This window comes from Nannobrachium achirus, assembly GCF_963921795.1.
Source record: "Nannobrachium achirus genome assembly, chromosome: 13".
Lineage (NCBI taxonomy): Eukaryota > Metazoa > Chordata > Actinopteri > Myctophiformes > Myctophidae > Nannobrachium > Nannobrachium achirus.
The window spans coordinates 21,937,291-21,962,111 of NC_137833.1; the positions used below are offsets into that span (position 1 = coordinate 21,937,291).

The 24,821-nt window shown below is 42.4% G+C and overlaps 1 protein-coding gene across 1 annotated transcript in view; it reads right to left on the reverse strand.

The window, feature by feature from the left end:
- wipf1b (WAS/WASL interacting protein family, member 1b) overlaps positions 1–20,118 on the reverse strand; it is a 31,728-nt gene extending 11,610 nt beyond the window's left edge. The window contains exons 1-3 of the mRNA XM_080740634.1: positions 19,981–20,118; positions 6,848–6,954; positions 122–251 (exon numbers count right to left, since the gene is read on the reverse strand). Of these exons, the coding sequence (XP_080596760.1) occupies positions 122–251; positions 6,848–6,910 (193 nt within the window). The 5' untranslated portion in view covers positions 6,911–6,954; positions 19,981–20,118. The remainder of the gene's footprint in view (positions 1–121; positions 252–6,847; positions 6,955–19,980) is intronic.
- Positions 20,119–24,821: the final 4,703 nt, after the last annotated feature.

The following is a 24,821-nucleotide window of genomic DNA, read 5'->3' on the forward strand; positions in this document are numbered from 1 at the left end:
ACTTTTGAGTGAGAAAACAATGTTAGGAGGGTTTCACCAAAAGGCTGTTTTAGAAATTTCAGCCGCTGCCTCTCTAACATTCTCTGCATGTCTCTGGCTAGAACGATGAAAAACGACATACTTTCTATTATGGGTGTGCTGCGGTCATTGGTGACGGTCTTCTTTAGCCTGGCTCCTTTGCTGATGTCACCGAGGAGGGCGTTCCTGCCATGCTGCTCCGAGCGATTCAATGCCGGCTTGCTTGTGTTGGCCTGCACACGCACACACGCACACGCACGCACACACACACAAAAAAAAAATGAAATGCCAAATTAAACATGGGCCAAATTGTCAAATATTAGAGGCAGAAATAGTGAAAATAGCCAATCTACATGCTCACAACGGCTTGTGTTGCGATCAGCTATTTGCACAATAGAACCATGTTATACTAAATGTAATAATGCCGATGCAGACTTTGGATATCAGGCTTGCCTCAGAGGCACGGATGTTCCAGTGTGAGGGTAATTTGACGTGGGGGGGGGGTTCTCTCTGTATCTACTCAGGTTTCTTATGTCCTGGTGAGGGGCAGATAAGGTGCCAGCCGGTACACTACGGCCTCCACCAGGTCAGCTGCACCCCATAGTAGGGCATTCACCAAATATTTGAATATTCGAATATTCGAATATCATTGTCTCTATTTTTTTTTCTCCCTTTAAAAAAATATACAGTTTATAAAGCATGGCTAGATAGGAAGTCATAAGAATGAGTTGTCAATGCCCCTGGTGGATGAATTTGTTAATGCTCTATACCAGAGGTTCTCAGACGTTTTTAGGCCGTGACCCCCAAAATAAACATATTTGAACTGGGGTCCCCACCCTGACAAGCACTTGGAATTGTAGGTATTACATTTAATGTGACTCGGTTCCGCAGATAAATATTGTGAAAATAGCAGATCTACATGCTAACAACGCCTCACAACGCTAGGCGTTGTGAGTATGTAGATCTGCTATTTTCACAATGTTTGCCTCTTGCTTACTTAATATTTGACAGTTTGGCCAGTCCTGTCGAATATTCGACTATTCGAATACTTTGAGGTCGAATAATTCGAATACTAAAAATCAAATTAAAAACTGTTCAGGGTGGGGTTTTTTTCTTCCTTTTTTTTTTTTTAAATATCCCTTTAATCTCTAATGTTAATTGTACTGCTGTTTTGCCTTGTTTTGTAAAGCACTCGTAACTATATAATTTTGGGGGGGAAAAGTGCTTTACAAATAAATTCAATCATTTCATGGACTGTGTCACACAGGCTGCAATGACACGTTTCACCCACAGGGTGTCTCTGTTCAGTTGGATCAGAAGCATGGAAAACAACCCCCATGAAAACTGTTGTCATGTCATGTCATGTCATGTCATGTCATGTCATGTCATGTCATGTCATGTCATGTCATGTCATGTGACTAATGAAGTCAGCATCCTGCATAAACCCAGTGGTGGAAAAAGTACTCAAATGTAAAAGTATCAATACTGCAATGTATAAATACTTTGTTACAATCAAAAGTCCAGGATTCTATATGTACTCCGTAAGCCGTAAGGCTTTTAGTTTACCTTGTACCAGTGAAGAGTGAACTGTACTGTCATGAAACTGTACCTTTTCCTATGCAAACCTCTAATAAAGTCTTCACTCAAACTTATGAACGTGTTGGCATCACAATGTACTGAAAGTACCAATAGTAAAAGCACACAATGTTTGAAAATAGCAGATCTACAAGCTCAAAATGCGTCATGATGTGATGCATTGTGAGCTTGTAGATCTGCCATTTTCAAATAGCCTAGGTATAAAATAGGGATAAAGTGGTAAATGTATGTTTTTAACATTATAATTCATATCTGCAAAGCAACTTGTAACTAAAGTTAAACTAGAAGCAGTGCTCTTCCGAGCACAGGTCTCCACCAGGCCAGGCGTCTTGGTGGTGTTATAATAGGCCACTGTAAAAAGGGTGGCAATTGTTCTTCGCCAATCTTAGACCTTTCATGGCAGTCGGACGCTGCATGGATGATATGAGGCATTGTGTTCTAAAAATGTGTTTTGCTAAAGTCTACCTGCTGGTGGCGCTATAACAGGTAGGGGTGTAACGATACATTTTAATAGCGATTCGATACATATCACGATACATGGTTAACGATACGATACATGGGCGATATTGGTTCATTCATGGTGATACGATACGATTCGATTTAATGATTTAAAATCGATATAGTAACTATTTAGCAAAGACATTAAATCTGTGTTAAAGGTGTGGATAGTGCAGGTTTTTAAGGGAAACATGTATTATTATGGATATAAATAAGTAAACACAGTGATTATCTGCCAAATACATGGACATTGTATATTGACAAACCTGCACCTTGACATGAACCCAGAGATTACACACATTTATCGATAGACCAGTGTAGCTATATGGAAAGGAAAAGTAATTAAACCCCTCCTTTTTATTTTTTCTTCTTAAAAATGCTAAATACAATGCACAAGTAGGTAGTTTCGATACAATCGATTCTTTGCACTGCCGATTCGATACGATACAAAATAAAACGATACGATTCGATTTTAGCTATTTTCATTTCGATCTACTTCGATTTTTTAAGTTAAAAACGATATTTCGATACAGTTACTATATCGTTACACCCCTAATAACAGGCCAATGTGAAAAAGGTAGCATTTGTTCCTTGACCTATGTGTGGCAAATTTCACGCTAATCGCAAGCTGCTTGATGATTTGAGAAATTTTGTTCAAAAACTGAGCAATCCTGCAAACTTTGGAAGCCAATATTACCCAATTAGGATGGAATATGAAATATCAGACGGATCGGACTTGATCACATAACTATAGACTGATTTGCATGATTTTTGGATAAAATCTCAAGGAATAATAGGAAAAATTGTGTTTTACATAAGTCGGCCTTCTGGTGGCGCTATAAAAGGCTGATGTGAAAAATGCAAGGAAAGGGTTTTTCCTTGGCCTCTAGGGAGTGCGCTTACAAAGTTTGAAACTGATCGGTGGAGTTATAGGTAAAACCACAAATCGGCCTGTTATAGCGCCACCATGAGGCTGATTTAAATAAAATTAAGTGGCATTTCTTCCTCGGCCTAGTGGGAACGTGTGTGTGCGATTTCATGATAATTACACTTTGCGTTTGTGATTTGAGGCATTTTGTTCAAAACGGCTAAATCCTACAAACTTTGGAAGCCAATCTTAGCCAATCAGGATGGAATATGCAAAATTGGACAGATCCATGTTGTTCACATGACTGTCGAGATACTGCCTACCGATTTGTAGGATTTTTAGACAAAATCTGTAAGAGTAGTGTACAGAAATGTGTTTTGCGAACATCGGCCTCATGGTGGCGCTAGAACAGGCCCATTTGAAAAATGTGGGTCAGATGTTCTGAATTGGCATCCAGGGAGTGTGTGTGCTCATGTTGGCAGCGACCGGGCCAACGGCGACTGAGATTAGGTGGTAACAAACTGCGAGGACGCACGGACGCGCAGACAGACGCACGGACGCGCAGACAGACGCACACACGCACGCATGGACGGACGGATGGAGACGAAAACATACTCTCCCCCATGCCTTCGGCTGGTGGAGACAATTACTGGAGTAAAAGTACGATATTTGGATCTGAGATGTAGTGGGGTAAAAGTATTGGAAATTGGACATACTCCAGTAAAGTAAAAGTACCTCAAAATTGTACTTAAGTACAGTACTTGAGTAAATGTAATTAGTTACTTTACACTGGAGCAGCCGGGAGTGCATTGATGGAATGCATTGCAGTCAATGAGAGCCAGGTGGACCGGCATATGATCAAGCACTATCTGAATGATTGGCACTTTTACAGTCCATGAAAATACAGTGTGAAAAGCCTTATTTTATTTTCTGTCCTAAAATAAAATAAATAGTGCTGTCAAAATCAACACGGCCTCGGGTTCCGAACTGGCTTTTTATTGTAACAGTAAGTTACATAGTATTTCTGCTGTCCTTAAAGGATGACTTCACCACTTATGAACCTATCTTCATATAACTGATCCTCACTAATGTTCATGATAAAATAAGCGAAACAAAAAAATAACCTGTGCTGTTGGCAGTTCAGAAACCCGTTTAACAGTGACTGAAAAGTTGCAATGTTATGGAAGCCATTGTTATCGTGCTAATAAAAATCTAAATATATTTAACAATGATGTCACTGGCAGACAGGTTTTTGAACAGCTCTCCTAAGAGACACAGACCGAGTAGAAAAAGAAATATGCTATTTTATCTGTACAAGTTATCAACAAACAAGCCATCGCTCTCTCCAGCCATGTTCTAGATGTTTTTTGCGGCTGTGTCCTTCTGTCTAACCGGTACAGCAACCGGAGTGACCGCGGAGCTGTTGTTCACTGTTGTTCAGCAGTGAGCACTTCTCCTCCTCTCCCCCCAACACTAACATCTGAGTGTGCGTGTGTGTGTGTGCGTGTGTGTGCGCGTGTGTGTGTGTGTGTGCGCGTGTGTGTGTGTGTCCAAGTGATGACAGAAAATAACCGTGCTTCAAAAGCTCACAACGCGCCGCGGACACGAGACGTTTTGTGCAGCACCGTACGACGGACGAAGTAAACATTCACTACTTTTTTTTTTAATATATAATTTTTATCCCACGATTTTGTAACCCATTTTCACCCAGTGCCAATTGCCTATGTAATCCTTGGCTCTGCTCTCCCTCTGCTGCGCCTAGGGAGACAACAGACTGACCACATGCTTCCTTCTATGCATGAGGAGTCCAAGTTGTTTCTTTTCACCTGACAGTGGGGATTTCCCCGGTTTGGATGTAGCGCGTGGAAGAAACACGTTATTCCAACCAGTTCCTTTCCCCTCCATCAGGTGCCCCGGCTGGCCAGGGGGAGGCATTATAGAGACCAGGATTACTGCATGTTTTTGTGAGGGTATCTACCCTAGGAGACACGGGGAGAACATGCAAAATCCACACAGAAAAGCCCTATCGCCAACCCCACCTAGGGTGTGGGTGCTGATGACGCAGAGGAGGGAACACACCCCCAGCGTCCCCTGGGGGGAATCGAACCCAGGACCTTCTAGCTGTGAGGCGAAGCGCTATCCACTGCGCCACCGCGCCCATTCACTACTAACTATGCAGTCAGTCACTCTGTGCAGAGGCTGATACGGTGACGGTCCCGCGCCCTTTTCAGACCGTTTGGAGAAAGACCACGTGACCTACTGTAGCATAATATTAGGTGGTCATTACATGAGGTCGATTTTGGTCGATTTTGAAGTAAGACGATAGCTTTTACTATTGATTCGGCCATTTTGACACACGAAGACGCGTTTTCCTGACCCAGAGCCGAATTTTCGGAATTCGGCTCTAGAAGTGGATTAGTGCGGTTTCGCATCAGTTTCGCAACGGTGTAATAACGGAATTCGGCCGTGAGGGAGAGTTGTAACAGCTCTCCTCTCCGCAAAGTTAAATTAAACCATTAGGCTATGGATTGGTATTCCATTCTAAGCAAAGTAAACTAATGATTAATGACTATTTTGCGTTCCCCTTTTTCAACTTCTCACCAACAAATACTGGATTAATTCTTCATGCACCGCATCACATCACAGAAGCAGCGGACTTCAGGTAATGAGTGAGTTATTGTAATATGCTGAGTCTTGCTGACAGACAGACAGACAGACAGACAGACAGACAGACAGACAGACAGACAGAATAAACAGAAACTGTCCAGTGTGTCAGTCCACTGTTAAACCTACTGCTCCCTCTCCAGTTCATTAATTTATTCTGTTAGTTTATTTTGCAACGGCTCATCATAAAAAGCATGCATTGTTGCATTTATCTCTGCTGTAATTTGCTCGAATAAAAAACATTTGAAACGGTGCGCCGCATCCCAGTGCGTCAGTTCAGTAAGAGCTAAGGTATGGCAACATGACTGTTGTCTGGTCTTGCACGTGTGAAGGCACGCTGCAAGACAGTCATGTTGCCAATACTTAGCAACAGGCATGATGAATTTATTTTAAGAAGAACATATTATTATTTTCCCTTGTAATCAAGGTATGGTAGACTACCATACCCATATGTGCCTCTGTAGGCTACTCCGTTCGCTGCCTCGCATGATGCGTTATACTTCTGTGTTGCAGATAGAAGACAAGACAGAACTCACTTTATATTGCCCATCCCCGTAGATAATGTCCAGAAATGTGCTCCATAGGCTATAAATGTTCCGACCTTCATCTTCCAGGTGACTTTTGTTGGTGTTTCACTTCACCTCGCTAAAAAACCTCCTTTTGCGGGACTCATTGAATATGCGAACAGACGATAATAATATGGATTTGGGAGCATAGCCTACAAAGCATGTCTCATTAAAAACAATATATATTTTATAGTTGAAGGGTAAATACACAGTATAGGCTAGGCCTATGTAGGCTGGAGTGGGAACATGACACATTTTGCTTGAATTCATGCGTTGTCAACTTGTCGTTTAAACGCAGAAAAACGAACCAACAACGAGGTGTAAACGCGTTTTTTGGGTAATAAATCAAAAATGAGACCGGCAGCGTTTCCAAGCGAACTCGTTTAAAGACCCCCTTAATCTTCGGTGCGTGACATCACACCTTTAAAGCAAGAAGCAGCCGTAAAGCAAGTTGCTTCTTCGAAACCACGTGACTTCCGAAGGGATAGAATTGGACGCTGCTTTATCGGTAAAGCATAAAGCACGTTCTGTTGATGTGTGTCCGAGGCCTGAGAGTGTACAAACAAACAATGGGATGGGGTTCCTCCTACGGTTAGGGATCCCAAACCATGGCCAGGAGGGCCGTTATGAGACTCACCACAGCGAAGGTGGGGGGAGGTGGGGGTCCGGGTGGGGGAGGGGGAGGAGGCGGTCCCGGCATCCTGCTGTACTCTTCACACCTTCACGTGCGCTGGACGGTACACCCTGGTGAGGACACACACAGTATTACTATATTACTATACATCAACATTTTAAGACAGTGATTTCACGAATGCCATTATTTTCTTTCTTTCCCTTTTTTTGCCTGAAGCCAAAAAATAGCAGATCTACAAGACGGCTTGGAGATCGGCTATTCTTTGTCGCACAATACCAAATAAATCAGACATAACTCTCATATCAAATTTGTCATGGTACTCACAATGTCCAGTAAGTGCCTAAGGGTGAAAAGTGACAAAGCCAGTGGAATCATCAAAGATCGACACCATCCCAACCACAGTCAACGATGTTGCCGCAAGGAAAACTACTTTGCAGTCTCAAAGCTACTAGCAACAGACTGCAAAAAAGCTTCTTTCCACGAACAATTTCCACGACCTCGCCCTAAAGGGCGAGGTCGCGCCAATTCTTGACTATCTGGCCAACCACAGCGTTTCTCTGACGATTCTAGTTGTTATCATTCTGGGGGGAGTTTGTTCATGTTTTTGTGAGGGTATCAACCCTAGGAGACACGGGGAGAACATGCAAACTCCACACAGAAAGGCCCTATCGCCAACCCCACCTAGGGTGTGAGCGATAGGGCCTAAACATGGAGATGTGGAGAACACTATATATGAAGATAGTCCAGTCCATCATGTCATATGGGACTACCGTCATAGACAGTAGCCATTGTTAGGCCGGAGTCAATGGCTGTCTGTCTGACTGTCTGTACAGGAAGTGATGTCACATGACATACTTTTTATGCCCATATATGAGTCATTCTGTACCACATCTCCATGTTTAGGCCAAACAGGTTTGCTCCATTTCTCCATGTATAGGTCCAAATGACCTCGCCCTAAAGGGCGAGGTCGCGCCAATTCTTGACCATCTGGCCAACCACAGCGTTTCTCTGACGATTCTAGTTGTTGTCATTCTGGGGGGAGTTTGTTCATGTTTTTGTGAGGGTATCAACCCTAGGAGACACGGGGAGAACATGCAAACTCCACACAGAAAGGCCCTATCGCTCACACCCTAGGTTGGGTTGGCGATAGGGCCTTTCTGTGTGGAGTTTGCCTAAACATGGAGATGTGGTACAGAAGGACTCATATATGGGCATAAAAAGTATGTCATGTGACATCACTTCCTGTACAGTCAGTCAGACAGACAGCCATTGACTCCGACCTAACAATAGCTACTGTCTATGACGGTAGTTCCATATGACATATTGGACTAGACTATCTACATATATAGTGTTATCCACACCTCCATGTTAGGACTCATATATGGGCATAAAAAGTATGTCATGTGACATCACTTCCTGTACAGACAGTCAGCCATTGACTCCGGATTAACAATGGCTACTGTCTATGACGGTAGTCCCATATGACATATTGGACTAGACTATCTCCATATATAGTGTTATCCACATCTCCATGTTTAGACAGCCAATGACTCCGGCCTAACAATGGCTACTTTCTATGACGGTAGTCCCATATGACATGATGGACTGGACTATCTCCATATATAGTGTTATCCACATTTCGTGTAGCCGCCCTGTACAGGAAGTGATGTCACAACTCGCTGACATCACACTGACATCACAGAGGATACGGACGGTCACGAGGATACGGAAGGAAGGAAGGACACTCAAGCGACACGGTTTTTCAGAGTATATGCGACCTTCGGTCGCAACTAACCTGCTGCACATCGAACATACTGTGAAGATGGTTACAAAAAGTTAAGCACAGTAGCAAAGTGGAAAAAATGCTGTATACAATAATATGCCAAGTTGGACAAAATGTGGACAAGATATTTTCACAAATATGGATATGATGTCTGACATCATTGATGTCTTATGTTATAGACCACATTAGACTCACACAATATGTCCATATACTGTATGGGCATTCCAAGCTATGGGCTTAATGTTGATGATATCAGGGATCTCCATATGGCATACAAGGACAAGGACGGAATGTGATGTCACAATGTGATGTCACAACAATGTGATGTCATAGGTCAGCTATAGACATCGAGGCGTTAGCCGGCCTCTGACAGGCGTTACTGACAAGATGTGATGGTTTTCATAGTTAACTGCGACCTACTGCCACAAATCGCACACACGCACTCATTAAAGAGACTCTATTATGCCTCTCTCGTCATAAAATGACATGAGACACAATTTGAACCAATTACATGCGTTGACATACAGCCTACATTAAATCCTTCAGCTAAACAGGAACTAGGGGGTTGTGGTTTTAGGGAACTTGTTGTCACCAGATGTGCAATATAGTCATATTTCTACAGAGGTGACATGGCAGCATTGTATCACAGTATTATCCCAGCTATTGCTACTGTAGTGACCAGTGGTGTAATCTAACTACATTTACTCAAGTATGGCACTTTTACTTTACTGGAGTATTTCCAAATTTCAATTCCTTTACTTCTACTCCACTACATCTTTGAGGAAAATATTGTACTTGTACTCCATTACACTTATTTGAAAACTTAGGCTAATTACTAGTTACTTTGCAGACATAACTTAGTATATAATCACACACACACACACACACGCACACGCACACGCACACACACACACACACACACACACACACACACACACACACACACACACACACACACACACACACACACACACACACAGAGTGAAGGAACTGTAAGGAACAATGAATCTCTCTCACTGCAAGCATCGCACAGGCCTTCACTTTCCTAACTTTTACTCCCCTTTAAAGGGATACTGTACTGTAGATCACACATCCCTTTACATTTCTATCAATTACTGGACCCATGGAGACTTGAATTCATGCTTACAGTATCTATCAAACATATAATTTTGCGAATGTCTGAGTGTCTGTCTGTCTGTCTGAAACAGCGTTTCTCCTCAGTGGCTGGAGCAATTGATCTGAAATCGCATCACCATTAGCATATGAACACACCTGACATAACTGTGAAGCCCGTTTGTCACTTTCACAAATCGTATGCTGTATATTAGCATTTTTAGGGTGTATCTACTATCTATTCTGCATCTAGCATGAGGCATATCTATTCTGCATCTAGCATGAGGCAACATGTTTAACCAGCTCTGTGTGTGTGTGTGTGTGTGTGTGTGTGTGTGTGTGTGTGTGTGTGTGTGTGTGTGCGTGCAGGTAGGGGTGTGTGTGTGCAGGCGGGTGGGCGGGCGGGCGGGGGGGGGGGGGGGGGGGGGACAGTATCTCTGTAGCCCCATTAAACGAAACGGGTATTTCTTACATTGATGCTCCTACATATTATCATGCAAGCACCAGTTAAAGTTACTTTCCATCCCTCATATACTGTGTGCACAGTGCACATCCCATAACCCACACACTGCACATCATTTCGGAGCTCATATCTTTGAACGGGTAAGGGCTAGTTTACTTTTATTTTTTGGTCACATAAGCCAAAAATGTTCCCTGTGGAGACACAAGGAGTCTCCTTTGTCTAGCCTACCCGATGATTCTTTTCTGCATAGTACTGTTTTATTAGCCACTGTTTAACGTGTCTGTCTGTCTGTCTGTCTGTCTGTCATTGTTATACGAGTTAAAAAGGCCCCCAATTGCAACAAGCCCGCAGGCTTTCTTGAGGTGTTTATCGTTTTAGTTGACCTTGTACTAGCAGTGAACTGTAATGTCATGAAACTGTACCTTTTTCCTACGCAAACTTCTAATGAAGTCTTCAATCAATCAATTGTGTCTCCATAGGGAACCACTGTTCTTCACCGCACGACAGTGTCACTCGCTGAATTATCGCTATTTTCTTTTTACTTTATCCACTGTCTGTCTGTTATTCATTCTCTGATAGAAACCATTTTACTTTGTCTCTACCTCACTCCTCACCCTGTCACACACAGCAGCGGCATACTTCCTGTATGCCGCTGACAAACAGGAAGTCACCACATGGCTCCGGCACCACAGTATTGGGTTGCTATGACGACACGTTGTTGTCTGAATCAAACCTGTGCCTCTGTGCCCTTTCTCCTGTTAACACCAGTACATGTAATCAAGTATTGTTCTCGAGTGCAATTCCAGGTACTTTTGGTTCAATCGAGTACGGACTACAGTATGTCCACTTTTCAGTACTTTATACTTCTCCTCAAGTGGTTTTCAACCTTTTTCATATCAAGGTCCATTATGTATTCAGAATTTGAGCCACGGACCGCCATTGATAGTCTCTCAGACCTCAAACTTTGAATATTTTGTTATCGTTGAATAGGATTTTGTCCACAATTCCATGCTGTATTGATGTGGTATAGGAGAGATAACAGGCAAATGTTGATCAAGATAGCAATTCTTCTATACTCTAATTGTGTAGACTTCTTGTAAATAATGCAGATGTTTAACAATAATTTAAATGGACCCTTATGGGTCTATTTGGTTTCATTTTACGCTCTTAAGAGTTAAAGAGTCCATTTGGTTACCAACTCTCCATCATTTAGCTGGGAACCACCTGGAACCCCCTCAAGGACCACTGGTTGATAACCACTGTTCTACTCCACTACATCTAAGAGGCAAACACATGTACATTGAGCTGGCCACTAGGGATGGGACCATATGAAAGATTCATGTCATGATTGTGACCAAAGAAACAATGATTTAAAATATCCCCAACATCCATTATCCAGGGGCGGCACATTTGCCAACAAATTGCAGATCTACAAGCTCACAACACGTTGCAATGACGCGTTGTGAGTTTGTAGATCTGCTGTTTTGGCAAACAGATTTGGTAGAGAGTGAAAAAAAGGACTGTTTTACCAATTATAGAGGGTTTAAATGGTATCAGATATGCAGCTCGGCAAATAAAAGGTGAATTGATACCGGTGCATGATGGAGGACAATTCCACGATAAATTGAAATCTCCACAATACAATGATTTTATCCCTACAGTACATACAGCAAGAGGACGTTTCTGCAGTAAACAGCACCTCACTGCTGAGGTGGATGATAACTGCTGGTATATGAAATGAAGGATAACAAAACAATTATTGTTTTGTGTCAACAAGAGGGTACAAAGTTACATATTATGCCTTTATGCACAGCTTCCGACATTAGATTGAGACAGAGAGAGAGAGAGAAAGAGAGAACTCAGTGTTCTGGCCTGCAGGGATCTAGGATTCCGCGTTGTATGTGGACCCTTTGATGTTGTACACACACACACACACACACACACACACACACACACACACACACACACACACACACACACACACACACACACACACACACACACACACACACACACACACACACACACACACACACACACACACACACACACACACACACACACACACACACACACACACACACGTGTTTTAGTTTACAAATGCCCATAAAATGGCCTCTCCTTCATCCTGCTACCGAGTGCCTGTTCTACCCCTGATCGCTGTGCGTGCATGCATGCGTGCGTGCGTGTGTGTGTGTGTGTGTCAGTGTGTGTGGTTCTCAAGGTGGGGTCCAGGGACCTCCAGGGGGACTATGAAGGGGGTTTCAGAGGGTCAGCAAAACCAGGAACAATTGAACCACTCTGTCCCCATTTTATCCTCTGAACATTTGACAAATAATGATGTGTGGCTAAACGAGAGAGAGAGAGAGAGAGAGAGAGAGAGAGAGAGAGAGTGAGGATGCAAGGGGAGTAGAGGTGGTGAAGGTGAAGGAGTTTAGCTGCGAATGAAGAATCCAGAAATTAAGAACGTACTTGATGAATTGAAGAAGCCGAGAGACCAATTTCAACAACAGCAAAACAATATAAAAATCCTGTTTATAAGGTCCAAAATGTTTTTATTTTTTTAAACACTTTTGTGAAGTGCACAAGTGAAGAATGAACGCACAGGCATGTCCGTTGCATGGGGTTCAACCGGAGTGCATTCACATGTGCGTGCGGGTGTTTTGTGCATGAAACACAGAAAGGAAACTATAGAAATAAAGTCATTTCTTAGGGTGAAGTATTCGTTTACAGTTCCTAGGATCAACTATCGTTTACTAAGTAATGGATGCAGTGTGGAAGGAGAGAGTGCAGGCAGGGTGGAACGCATGGAGGAAAGAGTCACACACACACACACACACACACACACACACACACACACACACACACACACACACACACACACACACACACACACACACACACACACACACACACACACACACACACACACACACACACAGAGGGTACCAGCAAGAATGTGAGGGATGATGTATAAGGCTAGGGCTCCACCAAAATGACGGCGTCGTGCCGGCGTCGGACGCCGTCAAAAAATGAACCGGGGCGAATTTGAGCGTCCGACGTTGAAGTCGGCAGTGGAGCACCCTTCATTGATTAAAACGGGAGCGTTCCGAGCGTTGACGTTGACACGACGCTCGACGCGCCCGGTGGAGCCGGGGGGTAAGACTGTAGTGAGACCAGCCCTGCTGTGCGGCTTGAAAACGGTGGCACTGACGGAAAGACAGGATTTTGGAGCTGGAGGTGGCAGAACTGAGGATGTTACAACTCTCATTAGGACTGACACAGAGGGACATGATCAGAAATGACTACAATATATTAGACGATTAGAGCAGCGTTTCTCAAATGGGGGTACGTGTACCCCTATAAGGGAAAATGGGAATATCTGTTTCACTGTTATGGGTAATGACAAAACATTGACAGTCTTTGTGTGTGTGAACCTTCGCATCTATAATTCGTTAAACCAAATTACATCAATACCTTGAGTAGTACAACTGTTATTGAATAGAAAGCTGTTTTACTTTGAACATATTGGCATCGGAACTGGACTTGTGATAATGTATAAGCAAAATGCTGTAGCCAGGGGAAGGGGGTACTTGGCTTCAGTAAAAGGGGGTACAGCAACCAAACAAGTTTGAGAACCAGTGCATTAGAGGCTCAGCCCAGTTTAGAAGGTTGGGGATAATGGAAGATAGACAAGATAGACAAGGAGGTTGAGATTGTTTGGACTTGTCACAGATGACGGCTACATTGGGAGAAAGATACTGAAGATGGAGCTGCCAGGCAAGAGGAGAGGAGGAAAGCCAAAGAGACATACAGGTGACAGAGAGGACATGCAGATGGAAACAGGTGGGAATTAGCCAAAAGAACATTTAAATTAAATACAAGCCAAGTTCAACCCCTCAACCCACTTGAAACCCGGTCGTTTGGCGGAAATGGCAGATCTACAAGCTCACACCAACGCTTGTGAACTTGTAGATCGGACTATTTGGGGCAAACATTATTGGTGTAGAGCAGTGGTCCTCAAAGTGGGGTCCAGGTACTCTCAGCGTTCCCAGAGGGGGTTCTATAATGCAGGGGTTTTCAAAGTGGGTGACGGGGCACCCTGGGGTGCCGTGACGGCAGTCCAGGGGTGCCGCGAGATAATTTGATAATATTTGGAATTTATTTGGACACTTAAAAGCATATTTAGCATCATTTTAAACTTGAAGTACAAAGTCATTTTCAGTCAGTTATAACCAAAATGGCTATTATCTCAACATTTTCCTCGCAACGTAATCGCTAAAATATGGCATAAATATAAGGAAGGTGTTGAGTGAAAATTATGAATATATTGTAGGGGTGCCTCAGATGAAAATAATATTTATAGGGGTGCCCTGAGCCAAAAAAAGTTTGGGAACCCCTGCTATAATGGACCCTTACAGGTCTGTAACTCTGACAGCATACACACAGAACCAAATAGACCATAACAGGTCTGTAACTCTGACAGTGTACAAATGGAACCAAATGGACCGGTCAGGGTACACTCTCAGGAGTTAAGGTGGGTCCCTGAAATGGAAAAGTTTGAGAACCACTGGTGTAAAAAGGTTAAAAAAAGGTCTGTGTGGGAGTCCATGTAAACTGAAGTATGCAGAGTTGAAGTGGTTAAAGCAGAAGAGTCAATGCAGCAGGTTATAAATGGTGATTTACTCCAAGAACTATTGACTGCAGCCACAGGCAGAATAATAAAGGTGTCAGCACCACTGGAACTGTGCTGAATGTCTAAGCTAACATCCTGTAGGCACGCACGCACGCGCGCGCGCACACACACACACACACACACACACACACACACACACGCACACGCACACACACACACACACACGCACACGCACACACGCACGACACACGCATCTCAAACACACACACCTACAGACAGAACTACACACACACACACACGCACGCAGGCAGGCACACACACACGCACACACTTCCTCCTCTTGAAATAATTCAAACCAGATCAGCAGACCAAAAATACATTTCAATGTCAAACATATATATATACAGTATATATGGCTCTATGCACCAACCATAGCCGGCATGTCTTTCTCTCTGTGTGCGTGCGGGCGTACGTACGTGTGTCTGACATGACTCTGAGTCTCACAGTAACTATAACATTTCAACAAGGTGAAAAACTAAGATATGCCTTATTGAGTCAAGTCAAACATATACTTTTATATTATAAATGTACGTAATTGTATATTTATTTAGGTCCCATACTGTGACATTTATGCTATGTTTGTATGAACTTGTAGATCTGCTATTTCTGAGGAGAAAAAAAAACATGAAAATTGGTGCAAATCTTCAAATATATATATTCTTTTAAAGCGAAAGGTTTTAACTAAAATCTTTGCTTCAGGGGGTCCCTGGAACAAAATATTTTGAGATGGGGGTCCGCGGTCAAATACATACAATTGTAGGGGTCCTTGACATGAAAAAGTTTGAGCACCACAGATAAAGAAACATAGGTTTTCAGAAAACATTTAGGATTTCATGTTCTGCTGCATCGGGTATATTCTCTCACTCTCTCTCTCTGCCAAAAAGCCCCCCAAAAATAGCTGCTATTTAAAAAAGGTCTTAAAAGTCCTATACATTGTCACTTTACTGTCATCTGGGGACCCCCCTGGGGAACCACTGTTCTCAACTACAGCAGTAGAGTCTATGTCAACTGGCCCTACGACTTTTTATGACCAGAATAAACCAAGAATCACTTAGTGACCGGCTGCTTGCTCCCTGACGTTAATATCTCCATGACTTAATATTTATATTTGTCTCTTTGTTGCTATGCTCTTTAAAATGAGCAGTCTCTGGGTGCCAGAGACTGCTCATTTTTGATGTGACCTAAATCTATTATCGTCATTATTATATCATATTTTATAGAACCTATGTACTATGTATGTTATGAAGGTGAAACTAGGTAGGGTAAATGATATTTCTGTTAAATAGCTTTACATTCTGATAATAATCATATAAGAATAATTGCAGCCGAAGGTCGCAGTTTACAATGAGAAATGTCACAGCTTGTCCGTGTCCCTGTCCCGATGTCATCAATATTAAGGGAATATCTGGGAATGCCCATATTTAGTAATGCCTATATATGGGCATGTTCTGACATCACATTGTTGACTATCATGCAGGGGTCTCCAACTCTCCATATATGGGTAACTGGTCCGATATACATCACTGGCCAAGAAAAAGGGCGAGGTGACATGTCGCCCTGAGGCGTCTTATTGTAACAATACCATTTTTGGTCAAAAACATATCCCTACCTTCAATCATAACATTCAAATAAAGTGTCTTTAATTAGCCTGAATTTGGGGGATATATTGTTAAAGAAATAGTTTAATTGATGTTAACAGTAAGGTAAGTGATATTTTTTGGTTAAAAAGTTAACGCATTACATTCTAATACCACACATTGCTAATTTGCTATAGAGTGTTTCTTCATATCTCTAAAATGAACAGAAAATACTTTTCAGGTCCACAAAAATTCTGCCAATCAGGAGAAAGTACCCCTTCATCTTAATTGTTTTCCTGTTACAGTGTCTGCTCATTTCTTTGTGGCATCGGTGTCCCTTGTTTAATCTGTATCCTGACTGAGTCCTCTATCATGATTGGATCAAATTGGTATCCTGACTGCGAAATGCATTTTCTGTTTAATAAAGAGCTGGAGAGACATGGAGACTCATGTCACTGAACAAGCAAGCAATGCATGAGGAGAATATAGAGCTATTAAATACGTATGTTAACCAAAGAAAATCACTTACTCTACCTTTAATGTGCATTTTCAGACATTTAACCACCCTAATACAAGTGAGCTTGTAGATCGGCTAGTTCAAGTGGTTGGTGTAAAAATAAATTTATAAATAACTACGTTTCTATCACACAAAGATTTGACGGCCACCCTTTCCAATATCTAGTAACTCTGAGGACCTCTTAGGGGTCCCAGACCCCCTGTTGAAGACCTCTGGTTTAGCAAACAGTGGGTATTGGTGGGGTATTGACCACCTAGTTTTCATTTAAACATAATCGCCCATGATGTCTTCCTTATCACAAATCCTCATCTGCTCTCATCACTTTTTGTTACACACATAAAACATTTTACAAGATAATAACATATTTTACAGGACATTTGAACTATTATTTTTTTGTTTCCACGACTGGAAAAAGCTGCATGAAAGAATTGTAAGGTTAGACAGATTTTCCAGAACATGTAGGAAGCCAGGACAGAGTCACAGGACAGAGTTAAACAGCCCTGGCTGTTAAAAAAGTTTTTTAAACGTTGGGTAGTCGAGTCAGTCATCAGTCGTGATGAGGTTTCAGACTGCAGCACAGTAGTGCAAAAGAACAAATGGGCATCACATACAAGTAGGGATGGAGCTCGAAACGCGAGCCTGTGACAAACTCGAAAACAAATGTATTGAGTACCTGGAATAAATAAGCTTTGGGCTTATCAAGCCTGTTATCGAGCATAGCGGCCTATGATGTCATGTTTAAACAATCAAGACAAAAGGCGATCAAAAAATTGATCTCAGGACTATTCCTAATATAAAGCAATTTAACACTTATTGTACATTAATGACGGCCGTTTTAATGATATTTATATATTTTTTCTTTTACTTTTGTCAATTGTCATCTTAGATGGTGGTCAGCCACAAACTAACACTCACAACAGCCCAATAAAACAAACACCAGTTCTGTTCAGAATTTGTCGTCTCACATGTTTCCACAAAAATATTAGAAAACGTTCAATAGTGGGCTTGAAAAAAGCCCGGCTCAATATGCAAGATCGATAAGGTGCTCATTATCAATAAAAATTAACGAGCTCCGTCCTGTCCTGTACAATAGAAACTAGACCGGGTCTATTTTCTACCTTTACTTAACCCCTTAAAACCGGGGAAAGCATCTCTGTCATTTCGGATTTTTAGCACATTGGTTCTCATACTTTGGCTATTCAAAAATAGCAGATATACAAGCTCATGGTGCGGCTCGAAGAGACATGTAATGAGCTTGTAGATCTGCTATTTCTTTTAAATGTTTGAAAACAAATGTTTTGAATATATATTTTCTAAAGCGAACAGCTTTAACTAAAATGTTTGCTTCTGGGGGTCCCTGGAACAAAATATTCAGAGACGGGGGTCCGCGGCCAAATACATATCACTTTGGGGGTCCTTGACGTGAAATCGTTGAGCACCACTGATATAGCAACATTGAACACAGATTTTGTTGTAGAATCGAACTCGAGAGATTCTTCTACCAATTATGCATTTGCTCATAACGACCTGCCCACTATACCAAGACATCTGAAACACATACTTAGCACAGTTTACACAAACACCCAAAGTGAGTTGGAAAATATGACCAACGACAAAAAACACCCATACCTACTGGGAGAAATACAACAATATGCGAACACAGCAGCAAGATCTGTGAACTGCTGCGTTAAAGAAGGCTGGAGAATACATACATCCACCCTAAGGACTACAAAACTTTGAGTGATTTCTAGACCTACTGCACACACAGTATAAACAGAGCTGCTACCTTTAAACACATTTTAATTCAGAGGCTTTTTTTATTTTATTTCCTGTATAGTGTATTCTATCTTAATTGTTTTGAGAAAAAGAAATGTTATTTGCTCCAAAGCAACTGCAAAGGATTGCTGCTATTCGTTTTAAAAAGCTTTATGCCTCGTATAGAGGGTATGCGCATGCATAAAGTGAATGTCGTTTAATGCAATCAGATAGGACTTTTCTGTTTGGATGTATGGGCTGTCAAGGCCAGAAAGTATAGTTTTTTGGCATTCAGTAGTCTTTCCCACATAATTTCCGGGTATGATGATGTCACGTGCATACCCTCTATATAACATGTAAGGACAAAATGTGACATACTGTAGCTATGTTTACATAATGCTGTACCCCCTCCAACTGTATCTATGTTCCCCCTTTTCAACTGTTTTTATTATATGTGACACTTGCTTTGGCAATGTAAATGTATGTTTTCTCATGCCTTTGAATTGAATTGCATTTGGCCAAATCTAGCTTAGGTCCATCCAGTTCTATAACATACTACAGTACAAGACTAAAGGCCAGTCCATACTCTTTCCAAAACCGAACTTCTCGTCGGAAAGGTCAGGCTCAACTACAAAATGACGTCACTTGGAACTTCTGAAAAGCATTATCCTGAATTAGAGTTCGTAAAGCTGCACGTCGGAACTCTCCGGCGAAAAGTTTGGTTTCGGAGAGAGTATGGACAGGCCTTAAGGCCTTCAGGGCCCTGCTCAACATCTCACACCCTGACCTGCAGTGGCCTTTTCCACTGGCAAAGAACTGGTTCGGGTTCTTTCTCCCACCTATGGGATGGCAACTTTTTTGGAACCTTGGTTCGTTCTTGCGAACTGTCTTCGAACCAACTTTTACGGTTCGGAACCAACTCGGTTCTCGGTGGAAAAGCTCATCCCATAGGCGGGAGAAAGAACCCGAACCGGTTCTTTGCCGGTGGAAAAGGCCCCAGAGAGATCTCTCTGGGGCCTTTTCCACCGACAAACATTTTGTCACTCGCTGGAGTCGTGCCCGAAACAAGAATGAAGCATCAAAGTTATAAGATATTGTGTTACTCACTGGATTCCTGCTCAATACAAGAATGAAGCATTTGTGACGTTATGAGGCATTTTGTTACCAACTGGATTCGTGCCCATAATGACGAATGAAGCATTAATGACGTTATGAGAAATGTTGTTACTCACTCTATCCGTGCCCATATGAGGATCAGCATCAGGTTGAGAACAATGTAGATGAAGACGCGCAGCTCTGCAGTCCTCCCTGAGTCGCAGCAGAACAACACCAGAAACATGCAGACACACAAAGGGGAACCACAACGTCTTAAAAGGCCAACAGGCACGCAAAGAGGAACACAGAGTCTTAGAACACCCTATAGAACACCCAGCGCTCCCAGAAAGGACTTCCTCCTTCTTCTGCTGCTGCTTCCGCTAAACTCACATTACACAGCATGAGGGGAAGTCATACTTATGCGTGCGCTGCGTGCACACACAGGCACAGGCGCGCGCACACACACACACACACACACACACACACACACACACACACACACACACACACACACACACACACACACACACACACACACACACACACACACACACACACACACACACACACACACACACACACACACACACACACACACACACACACACACACACACACACCCACCCACCCCAGTGGTGGAGAAAGTACTCAAATGTTTTACTTAAGTAAATGTATCAATCCTGCAATGTAGAAATACTCAGTTACAAGTAAACGTCTGGAATTCAACATTTACTTGAGTTAAAGTACAAAAGTGTCGGTATCAAAATGTACTTAATGTACCAAAAGTAGAAAGTACTCGATATACAGAAGGTCCTATATGTATAAAATGTATTAAAATCCTTTGAAAATAGCAGATCTACAAGCTCACAATGCGTCACATTGCGACACATTGTGAGCTTGTAGATCGGCCATTTTCAAATGGAAGAAATGCATTGCATAATAGGGCTGAAGTGGGTAATGTGTGTTCTGTAAGTTTTCAAATAACTGCAGTGGAGTAAAAGCACAATATTTGGATCCGCGAGATGTAGCGGAGTAGAAGTAAGGATATTGGAAATTGGATAAATACTCAAGACAAGTACAAATACCTCAAAATTGTACTTAAATAAATGTACTTAGTTACTTTACACCACTGACACACGCACACGCACACGCACACACACACACACACACACACACACACACACACACACACACACACACACGTATTACGACACTTGTGAGGACATCAATCGCTTACGACAGCAATTTTGTGAGTGTATTTGTTTTAGTTTCTAACCCCAAAATAGCAGATCTACAAGCTCAGGAATGACGATACTATAATGTGACCAGCTCTGTGATCTGCAACCTCGTGAGCTTGCAGATCCACTGTTTGTGGTGCATGAGTCAGCGTGACACGCGCAAAAAAAAGGATAAATCAGGTAGGCCTATATAACTCCAACAACCAATAAAAATAACCCAGTCAAAATATCTAAACCTAACCCCAACCTGTCTCTTTGCCTATCTCCCAAAACCTATTTTTTAGGCATAAAACAATCATTTCTATTGAGATAAAGGAAATGGCTTTCACAATTTTACTTCCTGTATCAGTGCGTAACGGCATGATGGTGAATGCCACTGGTATTATTGTGGTGTATCTGAAAGTTCACAGTCCTCCACGATTCACACTTGAGAAGCACTCACAGATTGGTAAAAAATACCGCAATGTACCAATTACTATTATGCGCTTAAACCTGAAGAGAGATTTGCTCACAGTGCGTGCCGACTGCCGAGGTTGGCCTCATGCTAAACGCAAAGAGGTCATATAACCTATACAGTGTTTCTCAAATTGGGGGTCCAGGGACCCTCAAGAGTTCCTTCAGGGGGTTCCGAAATGGACCCTTAACAGGTCTGTAACTCTGAGAGGGTACCATGTGTCACTCTCAGAGTTATGGGGGTCCTAGAAACAAACTTTTTGGAGGACCACAGACCTATATCATCCCACCTGTGCTATGTGTGCTACTGTAACTAACATGAGATGATGATGAAACACAGTCATTACAAACAAGAGTCTGTAGGGGGCGCTGCTGTGTGTGTCACAGAAGAGAGAAGTCAGGAGGATGACAGACTTACACCCAGAACTCCCTGGTATTTCTGATTTCAACACTCAGGCTTGATTTGTATCTGGTAGTCAATGTGAGTGTGACTGTGAGTGTGAGTGTGAGTCTGTACACAAACACAAGCAGAGCCACCAGACAGACAATTCACTGGACACAACCAAATTATAAAACAGCAGAAAGAAAGCTACCGACACATTGGAGAGAATGCTATTTGGCCCTAAACAGAGAATACACCGTGGCGGGTCGTGGCCTGAAAAGGTTGAAAACCACTGCTCTACAGGGAGCAGTAGCCTACTCATTATGCAGAATTGAGTAATGCCGTGTGTTCATCACTTTTAAATGTGGCTATACTGATAAAGGTGGGGCTGGTTTTAATTCATTTAAGGCCAGGTGAAAATACCTCCACACCAATGCAACTCCTTGCAACATGCCATTTTGCAACAACCATAATCCCTAATGGCAGTTGCAAGGAGTTGCATTGTTGGGGAGTGTCCTTAAAACTGTTTTGTTGCAAGGAGCTGTGACTAGTTGGAGCGGTCTGGCCTTTTTTCTTTTTTACAGTTAAACGTATGTTTTATATTAAATAATATATACATTTATCAACATGTATATTTGAATCTGCTAATTAACTAGTAGAATATTTGCCTCTGAGAACTAAATAGTGAATTGGAAAGTATGACGTATCAAAATGGTTCCAGCCGCAGTTGATTAATGTGTCAGTTTAATGAGGTATTACTACAAATTCTAAGTCAATTCTGGGCAAAGGTTTTTTAATGTTTTAGTTAGCTCTAAATTTAACAATAATAAGTAATCATTGCTATTGTTTGTTTGTTCAGCAACAGTGTTAAATAGCTCTATATTGTGATAGTAATCAATAATGCTGTATTGTTCAGTAACAGAATTGAATAGCTCTAACATTGTAACATTAATCATTGCTGTATAGAGTGTTTGTTCAGTAACAGGGGTATCCCTGACTATTCCAATTTGGGGATGAACTTCAAGAAGAGTGTTTCTCTGTTGTCTGTCACGTGACGATGATGACATGACTGAACTGAAGTGGGTGAAGAAGGGGTTAAAACTCTATAAGAGCCACTTCCTGTGCTTGCTGTGTCACAACTTCCTCTGAGAACGCAAGCAGCAAAGAAGTCGGCCTGGTGGACTTTCAGTACTGATTTGCCAGATTCAGTGAGAGAAACAAGCAGCCGGGTCTATGAAAACAAGCCCAAAGGAAGCGACTAGGCTGCATGATCTCTCTCTCACACACAAACACACACATACACACTTACACAGGCAGAGTTAACGTGAAAATGTTTTTCAAGATTCGTCAGCATGTTTTTGCACTTGAATGAATCCCAGCATCCATATTCTGAGGGACAACATTCACCAAAAATAGCTGATCTACAACCTCAAAAGACGCGACACGTTGCGACACGTTGCGACACGTTGTGAGCTCGTGGATCGGCTATTTTTGTCGAAGAGATTTACTGTTGAAAAAAAGAAAAACAAAAGTAATCCAAGTACAGACTCGGAGCCAACACAGGTCCAAATTACTAAGTCTGGACAGTGCTTAAAGTAGTTAAAAGAAATGCAAGGTTTTTCAAAATCTTAAAGTAAAATATATATACAGTATATGTGGTACTTGTACTGCAGATCTGCTATTTGCGAAGAGACAGAATATAAAATAGGTCTTGTGTGGTGCGTGTGTGTGTGTGTGTGTTTTTATCCTCAAGCCATCGGCGCTGTGTGTGTGTCATACTGTCACATGGTCAGTACAACAGCTGGCCCTGGGCCAATACCACTCACTGTGTTACACACACACACACGTCACACACACGACTCATTAGCTGCTGGCCGAGCCAAAATCCCACAAAACGCCATTCACACACACACACACACACACACACACACACACACACACACACACACACACACACACACACACACACACACACACACACACACACACACACACACACACACACACACACACACACACACACACACACACACACACACACACACACACACACACACACACACACACACACACACACCCCACACGTGCGGCATCAACATCCGATTCATGAATGAGCGCGCCGTCATACGCTACAGTTGTGCAATAAATACAAAGATACACAGTGTGATTGATCACGTAGCGACGTCACAGACGGCTTTGTTGGGAATGTCGTAGCGATGGTCTCACTGCCTCTTCCAAACATACCAACATCTACGCACAAGGATGAGTGACCAACATCATCATTAGAGACATCATCCCACCACCTCTGTCTTGTTCTACCCAAGCAGGGGTGTTGCACCAGATGCTGGGCCCTGGGTACAAGGACTCACTGCGGGCCCCCCATGAATGTTCTTCATAGGGGGAATTTGGGGGGCTATTTGGCCACAGACCCCCATCTCAAAATATTTAGTTCCAGAACCCCCTAGAACAGGGGTCTTCAACGTTTTCAGGCCGGGGACCCCCAAACTGATGGGGAGATGGAGCAGGGACCCCCTACCACCTCGTAGGGTGGGGGGGTCGGGGCTACGACATATTTTTTATTTTAAACAAGTACAAGTTACAGCGAGCAGGGTGGGCCGTACCACTACCATTTCTAAACATACTACTTATTAACTGAGAATAAATGTCAATAATATCAACAATCTGTCAATTGCATAGTAATCATGTATTCAAGCTATTCAAAATGGATAGGATCATGATTTATTTTTTAACATAAATGTGGAAAAAGGCAAAAAAAAAAAGAAAAAAAAAACATTTTTTGAAATCTTTTATTTTTTTATTAAGCAATAATTTCGCGGACCCCCTGCAGTACCTCCGCGGACCCCCTAGGGGTCGCGGACCCCCTGTTGAAGACCCCTGCCCTAGA